Raw genomic sequence first — 23,179 nt, 5'->3', positions numbered from 1 at the left:
AGTGACCTGACTATAGTGATTCTAGTCCAGGAACCACTCTTCCTTACTACACACAGTGCAGGGCCTCCATATTGTTTCAGATTGTGTTTCCTGGTTTGAATAAAAAACATCAGATTTCACAACCCGGGGGGGGGGGGGGGGGGGAATTCCATATGAGTCAGGCTGAGGCCTCAGCTGTTTGACAGAAGGGCTGACACAGCTTTCCTCTGAGGACATTTTGCAAAACATCAAAAGGACCAAAAGAACTCTCCGGTTTCACCGTGTCAACCTGACTGTGCACAGGAGGTGAGTGAAACCCACCACCTAGTCAGCTCCGGCAGAACCACATTGGCTTTGAACATGTGGCTAAAGGGTCCTGGAGGAGTATGGTTGCTAACCTAGAGTCCCCCCCCCCCCCCCATGAGGCCTCGTCTGTTTGGAGGTATAGGCCAAATTGTTGTAACACAGGGGTCTTCAACGTTTTTCAGGCCAAGGATCCCTTAGCTGAGAGAGAGAGAGAGATGAAGCAGGGACCCCCACTACATATTGAAACAAAAACGTTTTCATAGATTTCATAGACAGCTTCGTAGACTTGTTTGGTGTATTTTCAGACATTTAAACTCTCAGCACTTAGTAAACTTGACCTTAGGCTCTGTACTTGGTCTGCTTTTTTCCCCTCTACAGTCTACAGCAAACCTCTTTGCCGAAAATAGCCGATCTACAAAGTTTGAGCAAGTAGATTGGCTATTTTCGGCTAATGTTCCACTCAGAATATAGGGATGCTAGTGTTCAAGTGGTTAATGTAAATAAAAGAAAACATTCCTAAGGAACAAAGATTTGGAGAACCCCCTGTAGTAACTCTGAGGACCCCCTAGGGCTCCCGGACCCCCTGTTGGAGACCCATTGTTTATCATTTTGCACTAAATAATAACTTGCTTTCATCCACTGTCTGCCTGTATGTTCTCAATGTGATATCAATCCACACAGCTTTTGTCAGGTGTAATAAAATTGTGGGGGCTCTGAGGAAACGGTTGAGGCAGTGGTGGTGAGGGGGCACGGAGATTGACCTGACCCCAGGACGCTGTGTTGTTGACCTGTTAATCAGCGGGATGTGTCATCCAGTGAACAGTGAGAGGAACTTTCACCTGCCTGAACCAGGGGGGCAAAGCCACGAGGATGGATCATAGACCATATTCACACGGCGGCCATTTTGCTATTAAGTTAATGAAATGCCACCCCGTTGCCACCCCGTTTTTTCAATGTAAAGTGCCAACATGGCCGCCATGTGTATATGGTCCATGGCACAGTGCACACATAGTAAAGCCAGGAGTTAGTTTTACATTCAACAGTAGTGTTTCATAGCACCTTAAAACAGTGGTCCATTTGGTTCCATTTGTAAACTCTCAGAGTTACAGACCCGTAAGGGTCAGGTGGTCGGGACTATGAGAAACAGTGCCTCGAAGGGTTCATCTGTTTTATTATTTGAGTTTGATATACTGGTGAGCGGACCCCATTTGTTCCCATTAGCATTTCTGCAAAATTCTAAGCAAGTTTACATTGAACATTTCTCAGTAACCATAATGCTGAAATTATGAATTTGAAAGAACCTTGGGATGTGCCACATCCCTTAAATATAATAGAATGCCATTAGTTTGAAGAACGCAATGAATATCATTGAAACATGGATGTATTCTAGCCAATGTCTTGTCCCTGCCTGTCTGCACATGTAAGCTGTGTTACTTTGTTATGTGTATATGGGGATGCCACTTTCACCACACTTAAAACACACAGTTTTTCATCCTACTAGTGTTGCGTGCCTCTTACACGGTACAACATTTCTCAAATGTCAAAAGAGTTTAAGCCCACACAAAGAAATGACAATCCTGAAGGCACTACAAATGGTGGCATGAGGTCAGGGAGGAATGACATCTCAAGCACTTCGACAACATGCAACGCCAGGCTGAAACAACCCCTGCTGACTGCATCCATTCCACACCCACAGTGGTGTACTGTATAAAGTAACTAAGTATGTTTACTCAAGTCCTGTGCAATTTCACGGTACCGTTACCGTACTTGAGTATTTCCATTTCTTTAAACTTTAAACTTTGTACTACTCCACTACATCGCAGTACTTTTTACTCCACTACATGTTTGAGGCAAATACTGCACTTTTTACTCCATTACATCTCAGAGGCAAATACAGTTATTTTTACTCCATTACGTCTCAGAAGCAAATACTGTTCTTTTTTACTCCATTACAATTATTCGACAGCTTTAGTTACTAGTTACTTTTCATATTTAGATTAGTTTACAAAACTTACGTTCACAACTATTAAGCCCTATTTTATACTTCTTTCACCACTGCACACCCACACAGACGCAAACCCAACAACACAACTCCTCCTCCCACCCCTGAACTCCTAGTTTTCACATAAGTGGTAAAAGATGTTGCCTACACCAGCTGTACATTCCTCTAACCCCACACGACCCTCCGAGACACACAGGAGGCAAAAAAACACTCCCACAGCCAATGTCATGCACTTATTTCACCCCTAAAGCCTCAGAAATGCTTAGTTGTGTGCCGGTTTTGGTCTCAGTAAATAGCAGATCTACAAGCTCACAACGCGTCACGTTCGTGATGCGTTGTGAGCTTGTAGATCTGCTATTTATGGCATGCAACACCAACGTGAAACTAAGTATAAATCAAGCTTAAATGTCACACACATAAACACATGCTCTCGCTCATTTACTCAAGTACTGAACATTAGTGCAGTTTTAAGGTATGTTTAGTTTACTTGAGAATTCCCATTTTGATATACTTAAAACTTCCACTCCAGTACATCTCAGAGGAAAAATATTGTACTTTTTACTTCACTACAATTATCTGACAACCCTATTTTATCTATAAGCTCAAAACGCATCACATCATGACATGTTGCGAGTGTTGTAGATTGACAAATGTTTGTATTTTTACTTTGGTACTGTAAGTATATATTTTGATGCTATATATATTTTGAATACTTGAGTACATTCACTCAAGTCACATTTTGAAAACAGGCCTTTTACTTCCGTAAAACATCCGAGTGCTTCTTCCACCAATGGTCTCGCTTAATGGCAACAAACCTTGAGATACTTTGTTTTCTTTAGTTGAGGAGGTCAGAAGTGACAACAACATCTTTCAGCAAGTGTTTTACTTGGCTGTACAGTCATTTTGAACTGCATTGTTTTAATGACTTGTTCTCTCTCTCTCGTCTTGGATGAAAACATCTGCTCAAATGCAAACAACGAGTGAACACAAAAGGAGGCATGTTGGAACTACCTTCCAACAAACAAGCTCAATCCCCCCACGTCAGTCAGGCTGAGAGACGAATGTTTTACAGGCCCTTAAGGAGGGGCCTTTAAAAACAAACAACAACACGGGCTGTGGGCTGTGGACATTATGCTGACTGGAGCAAGCTCAGCACTAAGCAAGTTCTTTGCCTTTGGCCAAGCTCATGGAGAACCAGATAGTCAAATCACAGCATGACAAACCAACTGAGACAAGGCCCCTAACCAGTGTTGATTTTGACAGCAAATTTTGATTTAGTTTAAGTCATAGTCTTTTGAATAAAAGTCCATTTCCTTTTTGTCATATTTGAGTCATCTGAAATGTTTTACTGTTAGTCTACTTTTAGTCGACTAAATATCATAAGATTTTAGTTGACTAAATCTATAGTTGATTTAGTCGACAAAAATGTATTTTGGCGATGCCTTGATGGCGTTGTAATGGTTGATTTTACACTTGGTTGTATGCTTAAAATAGACAATATACAAGCTCACAACGCGTCGCACAAAATCAACACTGCCCGTAACCTCTGCAGATGTAGCACCCAAAAACAAAGAAGCATCTAAGACCTGTTGAGGTGGATGCACAGATTACACATAAATATATATATATAAATATATATATGTATAAATGTAATATGTATATAAATAACACAATGATCTTGAAAAAACAAAAAAACAATGGGATTGTACATTCCCGGAAATCTTACAGCAGAGCTACTGCAGACCTCAGTCAGCAAATTCCGGGCACAAAATTAAGTCTACTTTGCTCATTATCCAGAGCACATTCTGAGGTGGTCAAGCTTATATGATTTGGATTGTACAGTGTGCATGTAACCCTGTCAGAATATGATTGGAGATGGAGAGGAAGACCAGAAAAAAAATAATGCAGACAAAGACTTAAACCATGCTTAGTCTATACTGGTGACTTTCCGGTTTTCGTTACATTAAATATTTGCTTCTGGGAGAACTTTCCCCAGATTACCGATGCTGGGGTTTAAGTGGTTACGCCGTTTTATACTTCGTCACACGACAGTGTCACGGGCCGATACTAGCCGATCTACAAGCTCACGACGTGTCACGGATGTGCCACATTGTGAGGTTGTAGATGAGATAATGTTTTTCTGCTATCCACAGATCATTAAAAAAAGAAAAATCATTGTATTTTCAGGCAAGCTCTTGATCAAATATCAGTTATCAAAAATCACAGTATACCAAAGTTAGTTCCGAGAGGCTTTCTAAAGAGTGCTAATATCTCATGATAACTGCACTCCAACACATCCATTATTTAGCTTACCCGTGCCCTATGCACAGCCACCTAAAACTGTAATGAAGTGGTTTTGGTTGTTTAAATTTTGATAACACACAACTGTGACTCTTCTCCCTCCTAAACTGCCCATTGCAGTCAGAACTGGAGGAGATTCACTCCAACTCTTCCGCCGTAATCTGAAGACTGACTTCTTCAGACTCCACCTGACCCCCTGCAGTGGTGTAAAGTAACTAGGTACATTTACTCAAGTACTGTACTTAAGTACAATTTTGAGATACTTTTACTTCACTGGAGTATTTCCAATTGTCTATACTTTTACTTCTACTCCACTACATCTCAGAGGCAAATATTGTACTTTTACTCCACTACAATTTTATACCTAGGCTATTTGAAAATAGCCGATCTACAAGCTCACAACGCGTCGCATCGCGACGCGTTGTGAGCTTGTAGATCTGCTATTTTCAAACATTTTAGCACTTTTACTTTTCGTACTTTAAATACATTTTGATACCAATACTTTTACTCAAGTAAATTTTGAATTCTGAACTTTCACTTGTAACAGAGTACTTCTACATTGCATTATTGATACTTTTACTTAAGTAAAACATTTGAATACTTTTTCCACCACTGACCCCCTGGCACTTCACTCTCCCTGTACCTCTTCCTACCACCTTCTGCCTTCATTCATGCTAGCGACTGACCAAGATACCGCTACTATGCAGACATTGGTGACTTGTTCTCGTGTTTTTGTTTAGGTTTGTTTTCTTGACCTGTTAAGCATGTAATTTAGATAGCATGATATTTAGACAGAAGCCAGGTTCCTTGTTTACCTGGTATCCTATATGTTCAATGTACAGCTTGTTACTCAGATATCTTATTGTTAAGACAGATGCTAGGTTCATGGTTTACCTCTATACTATCCTAGTTTCTTGGAGCACTACACTGTTCTCTCTGCATTCTATGTGATTATTTACCTTGTTGTCACTCTGGATAAGAGCATCTGTTAAAGACCCACTAAATTGTGGGTTATCTGCCTGCATCACAACGGTGGCAATATCTCATGCTATGCATGTACCGCTCTCTCTCATACAGGTTACTGTTGCCTAATTGAACTGTCAAAGTGATAACATATTACAGAGCATACGCACAGTAAAGTATGGTTTCATTTCCACACGCAGTACAACTCGTGGAACTTCAAGTCCATTCTTTCGCCACGACGGCATTAACCCATTAAGACCTGAAGCCGATTCTACAAATGTCTTCTAAGTTCCAACAGTTTTCTGAAAAACGTATGTTTCTATATCAGTGGTGCTCAAACCTTTTCATGTCAAGGACCCCCTAAATGATATGTATTTGGCCGCTGACCCCCATCTCAAAATATTTTGTTCCAGGGACCCCCAGAAGCAAAGATTTGAGTTAAAAATGTTCGCTTGAAAACAATATATATTCAAAGATTTGCACACATTTTCACGATTTTTCAAAAATAGCAGATATTGTACATCTGCTATGTTTGAATAGCCAAAGTGTAAAATAATGCTTTTTAGCTCAAATCAAGAAGTGACACAGATGCGTTCCAGGTCTTAATGGGTTAAAAATATATATACAAACAATGGGCAAGAAATATATTGTAGGATGCTCTTATAAGGGAAGGCCAAAATATACCTGAAGTATATGTGCAGACAGGAATTTTCCAAAGCCATTTTCAACCAAAATGTGTATATTTTAAAACATACAAATGAAATTATATTTCACTCGGCTATAATATGGTGAAACATGGTGAAAATAGCCGATCTACAAGCGCACACCGCGACCCGTTGGAGCTTGTAGATCGGCTATTTTTGTACATTTTTGGTAAATTTGTGCTTAGAATGACATGCCCCGCTTGAAACAGACGTGAGACCCTTTGATCTTGCAGAGCCTGTGGAACTTGAAACAAGGCTAACTGAATGTCTCTGTTTGACAGATATAATATCTGTGAGGAGAAGCAGAGCAGGTGATGTCTGCCGTTCACTGAGACGGGGCAATGGACACATCTAGAATAGACACAGCTCAATGCGTGCAGCAGTGGTGGTTACCAGATTTTCCTGGTCACTCTCAATTTAACTTATCGTGCTCTCAATGGCCACAGTTACATGGACAGTTGTATTCGGAATGAATACACTTCTATTCGGAATGGATGAATGGATGAATTCATTCCGAATAGATTTGCTCATGTAAACACCCCAATTGGAATAGAATATTCCATTCCAGTCTGACCCGAATGCATTTTCATTCGGAATAGGAGGGGTGGTATAGACCGTTTGAATCGGGTTAAATCAATCGGAATTGACCATGTAAACACTTTATTCCAAACGCTCCTGTCCGTTTGGAATACATGCATTCCTTTGCGCATGTCTGTGCTTAGTAGGGCTGTCAGAATTGTCCAAAAATGACCTATCAAATCTCTAATTCAGCCACGGTTGGTGCTGAGAAGCGCTCGCTCCTGCGGGATAAAATTAATGATTCTAATAGCGTCATTTAATAAGCCTGTAATGGTTAAGCCCAGACTTGTCCAGGAGAACGGACGCTCTGAGGATTGCTGGGATCTTTTTCTAAACAGGTATTTTAGTCCTCAGTTTTTAAAAAGAATCCCTGGCCACATGACAAAGATTTTTGTTTTAAAATCCCTATCCACACGTAAACGCAGAAACGCATTGATCATAGACTGTAGTGTTTCTCTCTCTCTCTCTCTCTCTCTCTCTCTCTCTCTCTCTCTCTCTCTCTCTCTCTCTCTCTCTCTCTCTCTCTCTCTCTCTCTCTCTCTCTCTCTCTCTCTCTCTCTCTCTCTCTCTCTCTCTCTCTCTCTCTCTCTCTCTCTCTCTCTCTCTCTCTCTCTCTCTCTCTCTCTCTCTCTCTCTCTCTCTCTCTCTCTCTCTCTCTCTCTCTCTCTCTCTCTCTCTCTCTCTCTCTCTCATTATAATGACCATGTGCGAATGCGCGATGACATCATCGTACGGTACCTACATGAGAAATGTGACAAATACTATAGGCTAGCCTACGTTTTACCGTGTCTGGTACCAATACAAAAAAAGAAACTGGTCTGAACTTGTAGATCTGCTACTTTTGCATTAAAACGGCGATGACAAAGGAACACGGGCTTGCACCGCATACAACGCTGCCTGGCCAGGAGTCGGTGCGTTGCTTACCGGCCTGCCTACGACCGATAGACCTCCGCCGCCGCGGAGGCAAAAGGGGGCTATTGCCTCCTCCCATGCCCACCAGGGGAAGCTCTGCTCCGGGTAGTGGCCCCTGGTCCATGCCCGGGCGTAGGCGGGAACCACTTTGCGCATGTCAAAAGTTATATTCTGAATGAATGCTTTGGTCGTGTAAACGAGGAATACTTTTATTCAGGTCCCATGTAAACAGGTGAGTGGATCAGATTCCTCCATTCAGAATGAGTTCATTCGGAATGAATTCATTCTGAATGAATACATGAGTGTCCATGTAACTGTGGCCAATGAGAAACAGCCAAACAGGGGTCATTTTTTCCATTTCCCTACGCAATACAAAGCTAGAATTGGATCACTGGATGCTATACGTAACTGTCGCTTTTCCAGCGAGATCAGCAGCACTGTGTTTCTCGTGTTCCTTTACTTCTAGTAGCTGATCATGTAATAGGCTCTATTCACAGCAGCCATATTATGAAGACATTCACAGGTGTTACCAATGATACTAATGAAGGCTCTGTTCCATTCTGGTCAAACAGAGTCAGGGTGCTGATATTGTGCATGTTGGCCCACTGGAAACACTCTGCTACACCAGTGGGTCTACAGTTGGGGTCCAGGGACCCTCATGGGCTTCCAAATGGCCCCTTACAGGTGTGTAACTCTGAGAGTGTACGAAATCACAGGGAGTCACAGGGACTTACCCCCAAATGCAACCCTTGATGCAGACTCTTGCAGAATGCCAAGCAGGGAGACATTGGGTCCCAATTTTATAGTCTTTAGTACATTGGTTCTCAAAGTGGGGTCCGGGGACCCCAAGGGGTACTTGAGGGGGTTCCAGGGGGTCCCCAGCTAAATGATGGACAGGAACCAAATGGACCCTTATGGGACTGTAACTCTGAGAGTGTACAAATGGAACCAAATGGACCTAACCTGACGCTACCAGATCCAAACAGCTTGCTCCACACATTGTTTCACAGCTTGAGGAACCTGGTTACTCAATACCGCCACCTCTGGCATGGTCAGGTTAAAATGGACCCTAACGGGTCCACAAATGTAACCAAAAACGTGGTCCGTTCGGTTACATTTGCAGACACCCAGTTGATTAACACTGAGTTTTTTCATTCCAATCTACTCTGCAGTACCCATTGATTAATTTCAGTGTACTCTACTCACCCCGCAGTACTCATTGATGGGCCTCAGCCGTTTCATGGCGACATCCCTGATGTGGCTCCTTCTGAAAAGGATTTTTCCTGGAATAAAATCAGGGACAAAAGTCATTAGGTACTGTACTGTACTATAGGCCTATGCATGCAGGAACATAGCAGCCATTCTTATAAGCAGTTTCAGCTGTCAATACAGTTGCTTTTCGTTGGGCTTTTTGAAAATAAATATATAATGGGAACCCACGCGATCATAATCTGCTCATAAGGGGTTCATTGTTTGTAATATTGCCTCACGAATAACAATTTTTGTGAACAAGCGTTCACAAAAATATCTATAAAAGTCAAACGACACATCACGTCATTACAATGCAAAAAAGAATTACAGCTTTGGCATTTGGCTGACGCTCTCCCTCATCCAGAGCTTCTTAATGCGTTGCGAGAACTTCCAACGGGGGGTCGATGAGGGCACGATGCCGGTCCTGGACAACATCAGTCCATTAGAATGCAGACAGAGGCTGATACGGTATAGGCCCATCAATAATGTCAGTCTGACAGCGCCGAGAGCTGTGGGAGACGCTGGCCTTTTCTCGCTTATGAATAAATGATTTTGGGAACCCAAATTATGGCCATTATGTGTGACTATCTAAAAACCACTTCCCCGCCATGCTTATCTTCAGTCGCATACAAGCGCTGGTATGTGGGGGTTCTGGGGCAGCCATAACAATAACAAGAAATGACTACAAATAGGCCTCTTAAAAAGAAAAGGGGATAACTTTTTTTTTTGTGTTACTTTTATGGTCAAGCAGGAAGTTACAACAGCCAGCATACCATTTTCTACTTGGTTTGTAGCTGGTGAGGGATCTCTCGAGCGGTCAGACAGCCACAATGTACGCTTGTGAACTCGACATTAAGTCGAGGCTGTAAAACATTGATTCCCGACCTGCGGGGCGGGGCCGACTGGTGGGCTGTGAGGGTATGCCAAATGGGCCCCCAAATAATTGGCGACACATTAAGATTGTAATGACAATATAACATTAATATTTAAAAAAAACATATGAAAAAAAAATTATGGTATTTTTTCTTAAAAAACTTGAAAAATACGTTTTTTCTTTGTGATGGATGCCGATAAATATGAACTGAAAGTATACTACGTTAGTTCCACTGATCCAAGCCGGAACACACTCGATTGATTGATCATTCAAATAAACATGCTCTTGTAAAATGCACTGATGGCCGAAAGGCTGCCTTTCTGAGTGGTCAGGCGGTTGGGTTAGCAAACGCTTTTGGGATTTTCAAGCAGGCCCCGATCTAGGAAAAAGGTTGGGAACCACTGCTGTAAAAAGAACAAAAGGGCACAAAAGGTGACATGGTTTTTCAGAGGTTACGGTACCAACGGGCTTATGGTATTTGTTAAGAGAGCCTTTAAGGCGGACTAAGTGAAACATGACTATCACTGTGGAGATCTCATTGGAGAGGTCTCTCTCTCTCTCTTTCTCTCTCTCCAGGCCCTCCTCCTTAGAATCCATGCTGCCTGAAATGGCTTCTTCTCTGCAGACTTGGCTCGGCTCTCAGGGCTCCCAAACCGCAGGATACACGTGTCTGCTTTGTGTGTGTGCACCGTAAGTGTGTTTGTGTGCGTATTTGTGCATGCTAGTTAGAGAGAGAGGGGGAGGGGGAGAGAGAGAGAGGGAAAGAGAGAAACAGTCATGATGCATCTGATCCAAAATGAACTGCTGGAAAGTAAGTATATTTACTCAGGTACTGTACTTAAGTATAGATTATTTTTGGCATACTTTTACTTTGCTTCAGCAAGTCCATGTTTCAATTCTTTAAACTTCTACTCCATTACATCTCAGTGGCAAAAAAAAACAACTTCTCACTCCACTAAAATGGTTTGACAGCTTTAGTTACTAGTTACTTTTACTTTAGATTATTATTTCAGAACTCGCATTAACCAATTCAGCACTATTTTATACTTCAGCTATATAAAAAAAAACGCTGATTTACAAGCTCACAAAGTGTCACATCGCAGCGCGTTGTGAACTTGTAGAATAAGCTATTTTCAAAAAAGCTTTCACTTTGGTACTTTAATTATATTTTGATACCTATAGGCTACTTTTGTACTTTTTCTCAAGTAAAATTGCAAATACAATACTTTTGCTTGTGACAGAGTATTGCTACATTGCAGCATTACTTTCACTTAAGTAAAGAATCATAGTTTCACTTAAGTAAAGAATCATAGTATGTCTTCCACCACACAATCGCTGCACACACACACACACACACACACAAACGCACACACAAGTCCAGTCCGCCTCCAAAACCCCAGACATCCTCACCACGACCACATCTATTAGCTGACTCAGGTGGGGGAGAAGGTGGGTGGGTGAGGGGGTGGGGGAACAGTGAAGCGGAAATCCCATTCATCTGCATTTCCTTCACTTGAAGCAGCTCACTCTGTTTATTCTTAGTAGGACAGACGTTTCATACATGTAACTCATGCCTACTAGTACCAACACGGCACACTTGTCAGCGTTACGGCTGCAATCTGTGTAAATTGTATGCCCTACCCAGGATTCTAACCCTGCGAGTATAGAGCTTCAGGCGGTACTACTTGTCAACCAGGTGGTGTCCTCCCCGACACCGGGGTCTACATTTCTCTATGGAAGAGCACAGAGACCACCTCCAACCATTGCAAATGCACTCATTTAGTTATTGTATTCAAACAACCTCTATCATACAAATTGGTTAAAATAACATTTTATTCATTCAAATAATAATAAACGTTGATTATAATGTGTTTATGAGTGGCACAAATACAGTCAGAAGGCATACAGGTTCAGAAAATGATGATGAGAACAGATGAATGACCGTTTCAACCATAAATCCTAAAGACGTTTCTACACAAGAGGAAAAAGGAGAATCGTGCCTATAAAGTGGACAGAATTACATAGCAGACACACTCTGTGTCATTGAAGGTGCCGGTGACGTGTCGTCGATGACAGAATACCTAAAGTTAGACTGTTTATTCTCTTCCTCCGCCTCTTGTAAGACTTTGAAGAGCTCAGAGACTTGAAAGTCAAACCCTCCCCCCTTCCCCCACCCTCCCTTTCTTCCTCTGTCTCTTGCGTTCTCGTCACTTCTCTAAAAAAAGAGAAAAGTGCTCTTGACAGTCTTTCCCAAAAGTTCTCTGGGGGTCAGAACGCAGAACGTTGACTCAACACTGGCCCACTCTGTATGCGCGGTGGAGGCAGTGGTGGGGCTCATGGGTGCAGCAGCAGCAGCAGCATGCAGCCCCGATGAAAAGGCCCTGTTCTGGTATAAAAAAAAAAGCAAGGATAAACAGACACCGCCGCTTTTTGGAGCCCAGGGGCTGCTTGAAGACGGGTGGGGTGGGTCCTGAGAGGAGTTAGGGAGATGGGGTGGGGGTGGGGAGAGGGAATAAAAGGCCTTTCTTTCCCGCTACCTTCTTAAGTCAGCTCTACAGTGAGTCTCTGTGTGTCACTGTGTGTACCAGACTTTTTAACCCGTTAAGACCGGGAACGCATCGTGTGTCATTTTTAAGATTTCTTTGGGCTATTAAAAAATAGCCGGAGATACAAGCTCATGAGCTTGTAGATCTACAATTTTTTTGTTAATCGTGAAAAATTATTTGAGCAAACATTTGTAAAATATTTTGTTCCAGGGACCCCCAGAAGCATTCGGTGCCGCGCTATGAGCTTGTAGATCTGCTATTTATGAATAGCTAAAAAAAATCTTAAGATGACACAGATGCGTTCCCGGTCGTAATGGGTTAATATGTTGTGCCTCCCTCCCCTCGTGCTACTCGAGTCTCGAGGGGGATTTGGGACTAACTATTTTCAAATGATCCATCTGATGCATATCAAATTGGAGCCCTTGAAATGAAAAAAGGACCACTAGCCTAAAACGCCCTTATTTCCGCTAAAATCAATGTTTGTAGTGCACGTGTGCGGAGGTCAGAACTGAAGCATGAGCATGTGTGTACTTGTGTATGTGGTAATTACAGGTATGCCCAACACACTCCGACTGGACAAAGACAATTATTGCTTTCGCCAACGCTGAGGGGGAAGCGAGACCTTGAGAAAGGCATGTGCATGATGCATACGTTATTTTTCTTTGATCTTGCCACTTGCCAGTAATTCAGGACAAACCTTTTTCATTTCAAGGACCCCCACTTTGATTATGCATTAGACCAAGTTATTAGACCAGTTATTCCCAAATAGTCTGCTGCCAATGAAACAAGTCCAGGTGTACCTTGATATTTTTTTGACAATCATGCATTTTATTGCAGTATAACTAAATACAAAAAGCTATGAATTTACTATTACATCAGTCATTTGTGCGCACTCATATGCCAATACCAACCATTAGACAAATGTGTTTACCACTTTCAACCTGGCGTCACTATTTTGTGCATCTCAATATAGGCGGAAATGTTAATTTAATGTATTTAATTGTTTATTTATTTTCAAAAACTCTTTGAAAATAGCAGATTTACAATCTACACCTCAGAATGTGTCACAATGTGTTGCGTTGTGAGCTTGTAGGTAGGCTATTTTCACTATAAATACAGATATCTGCTTGAGATTATGACTTGTGCATTGGGCACAAAAGGTTTGAAAACCACTGCGTGAGGCCACGGACCCCATTTGATGGGGTTTTGATCTCTGAGACCCCAATCTACACTGTAAAACCCTGAGCATTTATTTAACTCTGAGTGGGTACAAAATGGAGCCAAATACTGTAGACCGTCCATTTGGCCCCATTTGTTACATTTAGCTAGGGACCCTCTAGAACCAACTCAAGGACCCTTTGGAGTCCCCAGACCATGTTCAAGTTCAAGTTCCTCGTCATTCATAACTTTACATCAGAGATGCACAGCAGAACAATCTTACGTTACAATGGCTATGTCAAAAACACCACAATTCATAACCTTAACTAGAATAAACTCAGCAATGTTTCAAATGAATATCATAATTAACACTAAAATAATTGGCCAAACCATTTAAAATATTAAAATGTACGTATCACACAAATATCCCGATTCTATTTCACATGAAACCCTAGACCCATAGGATTCCACATAAATGAATATTGCACATACTATTAAAGTGCATGTGTATTTCCAATGTGAATATATCACATCTCAATGTCTCTTGAGAACCAGTGTTCCAGTACAACAGGTAGGTCTGTACGTCTGCCTGGAGATCTGGCTTGAGGAGCAGAAGGGGTGAGTGGAAGTTGGCTTGTGTCATGAATACATCAACCTCTGAAGGTCTGGGTCTCTTACAGTGCCAGGAACAGACGTATGCAGCCAGAGAAGTATACAGTTTGGATATTTATTTACGTTGTTATTTTATAACACGGGTTGTTAAATGTTCCAGCAACAAATAACAAAACTGAAGAGTTCATTTCCAAAATACTATAAACCAGTGCCTTAAAATGATCGTTCAGTCCCTCTAGACTAGTATAGTTAGAGGATCCAGTGTGTAAAAGTGTTATCATTCATTAGTGGACGATGTACGTTTTTTTTACACAGAGCAAATGGAATAGTTTGTCAAAAAAGCATTCTGCAGAGAAGACATTTATATTATCTGCAGTCGTTGCCAAGGAAAGCCCTTGAGTGCTGCATCAAGAACAGTATCTTCCAGGACTCAGTCAAGAATTGTCAAAACACGGCTCCAAAAGGTCAAGTATGGTGCGTGAAGATGATAAACTAGACTTTGGTGAGGAAACTTGGCAGGAAAGTCCAGCAGACGTACATCGCTGTAGACACAGCGCCGTGGCAGACAGACTACTTTGCTGATGTGACTATACTACAGGAGTAAAAATACAGCTCGGGGCCTTGAACAAACCAACTCCTGACAGGAAAACCGCTTCCGCACCTTGTTAGTTTGGTCTGAGTTCTCACACCAGACTTTGGCCCTGTCGATGAAAGACTTTTGACCATCGTATACAATGGAAAAATAAATAAATGTATTTATTCAGGTGGCGCACCCATTTAACTGAAGTGTCATTACTATTAACAAACATTGCTCGCTATTCTAACCCAACGTAATTTACGTACCTGCCTCCCATTAGGTGATCCAATTTTGAGGCTATTTGAGCTCAAACGTTTCAACTGAGGAAACCTAAGACAAGTTCCTAAACAAACCAGACCCATGCTGTTCACCTCGTGCTTCTTGAGGGAAATCTGTAATAAGGCAATACTCAAGGCAATATCGTGTTTAACAAGGGCAGTCTAGAGGTGTACATCGTCTAGCTGTGTGATTCACTGTCAGTGTCCTTGGCATTTGAGCACCAAATTGTCATTACGGACAGAGTGACATACGTAACAGGACAGCCTTGTGACAATAATTTTGTTATCACTTAGATGTTTTCTTTTGTTTTTGTTTGTTCTTTTCTTACTTGGATTAGGAAACATATTTATCAATTGTTTTTCAGTTGTGTTAATTCAAATTATGAAACTATGTTCATTGATCTGTTTTAATATTTGATTTTGTATTTAAATGGGGTAGGCAAAATAAGCTATAGCTTCAGCCTACACCTTTTTGGACCATTTTAATGTGCATTACTGATATGTGCTGTACTATACTTGTTTGTCTAAAAAGGTCAGAAATAAACTAACCTAACTAACTAACCGCTGATCTAATGAACAAAGAGATCCTATACATAAATACCAGCCTTACAAAAGGCATTTGGCTGCGTCTACTGTTCTCATGAATGATGACATGTCATGTGTTAGCCCTAGTGGGCATTAAAAGAGGAGGACTGTATTGTCACCGAGCGGAGCATCCCAGTTGGCCTCTGCGTGTATCTACGGACAGTGATCGATCGCCTTGGCAGACTGTGAATTTGCAATGCCGGCAGCCCAGAGGAAATGCAGAGAGCACATAAGAGAGAATGTATTTCCTGTCACTCTCTGACAGACATGTGGGCGGGGTGGGGGGTGGGGGTTTGGGGGGCATAGACATCTGACAAGGGGAGAGACATGGAGTGGAAGAGTTAAATGAAACCACCTGAACAAACGTCACCCAGTTCACCGTCAAAAGAAAGGCAACATAAAAAGTTCAAACTGCAGGAGGGCAACGTAGCGTGTATAGCGAGAGTCGGTACTGCAAAGCTTGCTGGACAGACACATGGACAAAGACAGCGGGTGGGCAGTGTTGATTTCGTTGACTAAAACTATGACAAAAATGTTCGTTGACTATACCCTTTTTCACTGACGAAAACGCAATAAAACCGAAATAAAAACTAAGCTATGATGACTACAACTAAAACTAAATATATTGACAATTTCGTCAACAAATAAAAACTAGACTAAAATGTTGGTGAGGGACTAGTGGAGAAGAGATCCAGTAGAACTAAAAGACAAGTCATTGTAAGTTTGGTTGCGCTCGGGTGTTGCGCTCTGAAAATAGCAGATCTACTGTACAAGCTCACAACGCGTCGTGCTGCGACGCGTTGTGAGCTTGTAGATCGGCTATTTTCAGCATGCAACCAAGTGTAAAATCAGCCATTACGATGCCATCAAGGCACCGCCAACATACATTTTAGACGACTAAATCAACTGTAGATTTAGTCGACTAAAATCTTATGATATTTAGTCGACTAAAACTAGACAAAAACTAAAACATTTCAGATGACTAAAATATGACTGAAATATGACTAAAACTAAATAGAATTTTATTCAAAAGATTATGACTAAAACTGAATCACAATTTGCTGTCAAAATCAGCACTGCAGGTGGGTTAACCACTTAAGCCCTGTTTTCGCTATTTGTAATGTATTATTGTTGTTTAGTTTTAGTTTTTTACATTTTCCCCTATAGGGACGCCAGGTTGAAAGTGGTGCATGGGAAGCTGAGCGTATACCTTAAGAGAAAGTCAATATTCCATCCCCAACTGTAAAGGGCAACTAAAGGACAGAGAGGACTTAAAGGGGGAAACTATGACTAACAGTCACCATGGTTTTTATAACTGTATTTCCATCTAACTACAGCTCTGCCGTGCTTCCTTCCTCTCTCCCTCATCCCTTTCTCTATTGCTTTCCCTCCCTCAGACTCTCTGTACATGTGCTATGTGCACATGCATCATGTGTGTGTGTGTGTGTGTGTGTGTGTGTGTGTGTGTGTGTGTGTGTGTGTGTGTGTGTGTGTGTGTGTGTGTGTGTGTGTGTGTGTGTGTGTGTGTGTGTGTGTGTGTGTGTGTGTGTGTGTGTGTGTGTGTGTGTGTGTGCGCCTACATGCATGCACGGCACGCATATCATGTGTTTTGAGTGTGCGATCCCCTCAATGAGTTCCAGACCCCCGAAACACACCTCAACCTCCACCCACACCTCCTAAGGGGTGGGGGAGTGGGTGGGGATCCACTGTGGGACCTTTAAGGGCGAGGCGTTCTCTCCCCAAAACTACAAAAACAAAAACAACTCTATCTATCCATCTATAAGATATCATTCTCACCACTTACAAACTCAGTTCGCTAATACACCAACTTAAGTGAAACCAAAGCTCTTGTTGAAAACTAAACTTCGGCTCTCTTGTATTTTGTAGCACTAGCCCTGCAGTACAGCGCTGAGAAACGCCCAGACAGAGAGGCAATTTAGACCACTACACATCAGGGTTTATTTTTTTTAAGATGGAAAAACACAATTGTGCTTGGTTTACGGAAACAGTGAGATCACGAGAAAGTGTGTATTCTGGTAGGTTATTCAGCCTGGTTCCTTGCGATGGGCAAACCAGGCCACACACACACACACACCCCGATCAGCTCTGCTGTTTTCACAACCTGCAGTATGGTATGGGTCTTCAACAGGAGGTCCAGGACCCCTAGGGAGTCCTCCAAAGTTACAGGGGGGGCCGCACATTTTTGTGTGATAGGAACTTAACCAGTTGAACCCTAGCATTACTATTCTACTATTCTGGGGGGGGGGACATTCGACCGAAAATAGGCGATCTGCGACGCATTGTGAGCTTGTAGATCGCCTATTTTCGGCAATGAGGTTTGGTGTTGAGGCGAGGGGGGAAAAACGACTCCATGTGTATTCCAACAAATTAATAGAAAAGATCATGTATAAACAAACCAACAAAAAGATGTATTCACACAAACACTATGGAAGAGTTTTATCTGCCACACAATTTTATACAATATGTAGTGGGAGGTCCCTGCTTCATCTCTCTCTCAGCTAAGGGGTCCTTGGCCTGAAAAACGTTGAAGACCCCTGACCTACAGTACCAGGCAGACTTTGTAACAAATTCCATTATTTCCTATCCTGCGTGAGGTCTTGACTTTTGTCTTTCCCTTCCCTACGACACACTGGCCAACACTATCCAAGCTTCCCAGACTCTGCAGCCAAGCCGTGGAATGCAGCAGTGTAAAGTAACTAAGTAAATGTACTTAAGTACTGTACTTAAGTACAATTTTTGAGGTATTTTTACTTCAGTGGAGCATTTCCAATTTTCAATACTTGTACTTCTACTCCACTACATCTCTGAGGAAAACATTGTACTTTTACTCCACTATACACTCATTTGAAAACTGTAGTTACTAATTACTTTTTAGATTTAGATTTGTATTACTGAATTACATTTACCACTTAAGCTCCATATATATTTCAGTTATTTTAAAATAGCCGTTCTACAAGCTCCGATCTACAAGCTCACAACGCGTCGCGGTGCGGCGGGTTGTGAGCTTGTAGAACGTCTATTTTGAAAAGATTTGTATACATTTTGAAAACGTGAAATATGGAGTACCTTTACCGTTGGTTCATTTTGACGCCAAAACTTTTGTACTTTCGCTCAAGTAAATTTAGAATTACGGACTTTTATTTGGAACAGAGAATTTCTACATTGCAGTATTGATACTTTTACTTAAGTAAAACATTTTTGTAATTTTTCAACCACTGGTGGAATGATCCCCCCACCCAGTCAGGGCTAACAGACTCACTCCCCATTTTCCACCACCTCTGCACCTCACCCCCTAGCATTCCTCATTCCTTGTATCACTGCTTGATTTAGATAGATGCTAGCCATGTCATCCAGATGTATGTTGTTTTCTGAGTTAACATATCTCTGCTGTCCGGCAGGAACCAGCTAACTCCAAAATGCTCCTTTTTCAGGAAATGAAAAAAGTGGAGTTAGGAGGTTTTGTTCATCATTGATAAGAACAGCTGAATGGACCTCCAAGCTCACAATGAGGTCAAAATGGAGTGTTCTGGTTCCTGTCGGACAGCAACATGCAATATGCAATATGCTATATGCATGTTATTCAGATAGACGTATGCTCTTTGCTTGTCCAAAGATGCTAATTATGCTACTTAGATTAGCATTGTTGTTTTGACAGATGGTAGTTGTGATGTTTACTTTGTATCCGAGTTACTTTGTAGCACTTAATAGTTTTCTTTGCACTCTCTTTACTTGACCATTAGCCTGTCATGTGTTGGCTAGGGTTCATGCCATTTACTCCACTTTGTAAGTCACTCTGGATAAGAGCATCTGCTAAATGCCTACATTGTAAATGTGATTTTAATTGTCTTGAGAGACTAAGTCAGAGGAGAGACAGAGAGATGAATGGAGAACAGATAGAGGAAAAGAGAAGCGATAGGGTAGGAACAAAGAGGGTATGTGTGTGTGTGTGTGTGTGTGTGTGTGTGTGTGTGTGTGTGTGTGTGTGTGTGTGTGTGTGTGCGCGCGCATGTCAAGGGGCATCCAAGACGTATAACTCTTACCTGGTAGAAATGGAATAATTCTGCGTTTGGGGTCTTTCTGACCTCCCTCCACCGGGAATTTATCCAGCAACTCCATCTGAAAACACCACAATACGTCCATTAACACTGATAATCACACAATACGCTACATACAAATAAAACCCAGACACTGAAATACATTAAAATCAGACAGATGCAAATAGAAACAAACACACACTTCCCATTACACACATCTGCATGGCTGGGGCTTTGCATTTTTTACAATTCAGCAGTTCCTAAAAGGAATTCTGCCAGTAAAGGAGGCCTGCCAGTGATTAGGAATGCACTGAGCAGATGGTATGGCTTTTCCCATTGCCGGTACATATGCTGTGCTGCTATGGGCCCTGTTAGCAACAACGCACCAACGCTGACATAGTGGAACAATCCTGTCTCTCCACTTTAAAAAGGACAGAGAGAAGTGGTTACTTCTCTCTCTCTCTCTCTCTCTCTCTCAGCTGGTATCTCTGTCTCTCTCACTCATGAGTGTGTCCTACTTTCTCTCACCATTTTTCTGATCCTCTGTCCAACTATTCATCTGTACCAGTGGTGTAAACTAAGTAACTAAGTACATTTACTCAAGTACTGTACTTTTGAGGAACAATTTTGAGGTACTTTTACTCTACTGGAGTATTCCCAATTGTCTATACTTTTACTTCTACTCCACTACATCTCAGAGGCCAATATTGTACTTTTACTCCACTACAATTATTTGAAAACTTTAGTTACTAGTTACTGTGCAGATATACATTATTACATTATAAAACATACATTAACCACTTTAGCCCTATTTTATACCTTGGCTATTTGAAAATAGCAGATCTACAAGCTCACAACGTGTTGCATCGCGACAGCTTGTAGATCGGCTATTTTCAAACATTTTAGTACTTTTACTTTTGGTACTGTAAGTACATTTTGATACCAATGCTTTTTACTTTTACTCAAGTACATTTTGAATTCCGGACTTTTAGTGCAGTATTTGTAATTGCAGTATTGATACCTTTACTTAAGTACAACATTTGAGTACTTTTCCCACCACTGATCTGTACCATCAATTTCTTATTTGGATCTTTCTCCCCCCGCCCACTCTGACCATAAAGATTATTTTCCATTGTCTTGGTGCCGTAAAGTCTCGCCTTTTCACTTCTAGCTGATGAAGTAAGTGTGTGTGTGTGTGTGTGTGTGTGTGTGTGTGTGTGTGTGTGTGTGTGTGTGTGTGTGTGTGTGTGTGTGTGTGTGTGTGTGTGTGTGTGTGTGTGTGTGTGTGTGTGTGTGTGTGTGTGTGTGTGTGTGTGTGCATCCTAGGCTCCAGCTGTGCACATCCAGGGAGGCCCATGAAATGACACCTGGATGTATGGACGTAGTAGAGTAGTAGAAGTGGAGTGTAAACCCGCCCCTTCGTCTTCTCAGCAGAAACACATTGCATCCATAAGCATTCTGTCACTCAGTACAGCTGAGCAGACCATTACAGTACCAAGAAACAGGTGGCTAAATTGTGCATGTGTGTGCAGATCTGTGCTTGGTCTTTAACGTTAAGGATCCCTGTGTGGAAAATAAAACTTCCTGCCATACATGGCTTGAAAAGAATGTACAAATTTCAAAATACTTTTCTGAGAATTATTTAAATTATTACTTTGTCGCAGAGCGACGTGTTGTGAGCTTGTAGATCTGCTATTTTCAAACATTTAGTACTTTTACTTTTGGTACATTTCAAGTACATTTTGATACCAATACTTTTGTACTTTTACTCAAGTAAATTTTGAATTCCGGACTTTTACTTGTAACAGAGTACTTCTACATTGCTGTAATGATACTTTTACTTAAGTAAAACATTTCAGTACTTTTTCCACCACTGATACAGTGTATACAAAGTATTTATATACTTACGGTAAGTATATATAAACACGTAGGATACCCACAGTTTGCCTTAGTCCAAGGTCAGCCAGTTCTGGACCTTAGCTGGGGTTAGACAACTTTGGACTGTGCCAGTGTGAGACCATAGTTAACTCAAAGCCAAGAGGTCCAGGTGGTCTTACTTAGGGCATAAAAGGTGCTATGAAAGCGTGAAAAGAGTGAACATGCAGTGAAAGTAAAAAACCCATCTCTGGCTGTGTTCCGTTCAACGTGAATCTGTCACATTGGTTCCTGTCTTTGAGGGGTCAAAACAAATGAACAGTCTATCTTCCTGATAAACCAGGAATGTTTGCCATTCCCTTCAATGTTCAAAGTGTTCAGGAATGTAAGATTTAGTCAAAGGCAGCTTTTATGACCAGGAATAAGGGCACAGAGCAACATTGACCAGGAATAACGGCATAGGGCAAGATGGGGGATTTTCCTAGCTCACATTTAGTGTGTGTGTGTGTGTGTGTGTGTGTGTGTGTGTGTGTGTGTGTGTGTGTGTGTGTGTGTGTGTGTGTGTGTGTGTGTGTGTGTGTGTGTGTGTGTGTGTGTGTGTGTGTGTGTGTGTGTGTGTGTGTGTGCGTGCGTGTGCGTGTGCGTGTGTGTGTGTGTGTGGCTATGCGCGTGCGAGCTCTCTGTCAACCATCAAACTGTCTGAAGGCAACTTCAGCTGGCTGCTAATGAGGATCAGTATGTAGAGTTTTCTAGTGGCGGTATAGGCTCATTACTCATTACATGAATGAAATATATTAGAAACACCTTCGTTGTAGTATACTATGTCCTGCTGAGAGTGTTATTTTTTGTTTAATATTCCATAACTACAGTTTCCACAGTCAGCTGCAGCGCTATGCTGCTATACTGCAGCGCTATGCTGCACCCAATGAGATGTAAAGCTATAATATATAAAATAGCCTTTGGGCAAACCTCAAAGAAACAATAACAGTTTAAAAAAGTCTACTTGAGAATGCCGCCAAAACCAGCAAAGAAGACAAGGCAGAGGTGTGGCATGATGAAGAGTGTTCACAGTAAAGGAACAGTTCCAAATAGTATTTTCAAATGTTTTTTTTATTGTATTCTTTGATGCCTCAGGTGCCAGATGTGTGGGGTTTGCCACTAGTGTCAGAACATTAAGGGGTATTGCAATGCCAATGTTGTCATATCTGTGACAGTATACACAATAGACACCAACCATCTGGTCCTCCTAGCAGGCTTAAGCAGCAGCCAGGTGTAATGTGTAAGCATTATATTTGAACCAATTCTGGAAAGGACTAGCCACTCCAACAGCTTTTGGCTGGGAAGGGGGCAGGCAGAATGCCATAGAACTGACTCTGAGGCTGAAACATGACAGACATTCAAGAAAACTGGATAAGAGTGCTTTACATGTGAAGGCATCTTCAGATCTGCACATCTCTTGACTTTAGCGGTATTGTGGAATTATTCTACAACCAACATTGTTTGCAGTCTGTAATGGTGTGGCCTTGAGCACACAATACTTTCTCCTTGACTCCTCTCTTTCCCCCCCAATTCTTCAGTGCTACAGTAATTTAACCATGAGAGCATGAATATGAACCTGTAAT

General features: G+C 41.7%; 1 protein-coding gene across 2 annotated transcripts in view; it reads right to left on the bottom strand.

Annotated features, from left to right (window-relative positions):
* The window catches only part of sh3pxd2b (SH3 and PX domains 2B), an 82,020-nt gene that overhangs the window by 38,866 nt on the left and 19,975 nt on the right, over window positions 1-23,179 (bottom strand). For both annotated transcript variants that reach the window (XM_084075148.1, XM_084075149.1), the window contains exons 3-4: window positions 19,689-19,764; window positions 8,953-9,029 (exon numbers count right to left, since the gene is read on the bottom strand). In XM_084075148.1, the coding sequence (XP_083931274.1) occupies window positions 8,953-9,029; window positions 19,689-19,764 (153 nt within the window). The remainder of the gene's footprint in view (window positions 1-8,952; window positions 9,030-19,688; window positions 19,765-23,179) is intronic.

The sequence above is a fragment of the Gymnoscopelus microlampas genome, assembly GCF_963454915.1.
Source record: "Gymnoscopelus microlampas genome assembly, chromosome: 12".
In the NCBI taxonomy this organism is placed as follows: Eukaryota; Metazoa; Chordata; class Actinopteri; order Myctophiformes; family Myctophidae; genus Gymnoscopelus; species Gymnoscopelus microlampas.
The sequence above is the reverse complement of the archived record's forward strand: the minus strand, read 5'-3'. Positions and strand labels throughout refer to the sequence as shown.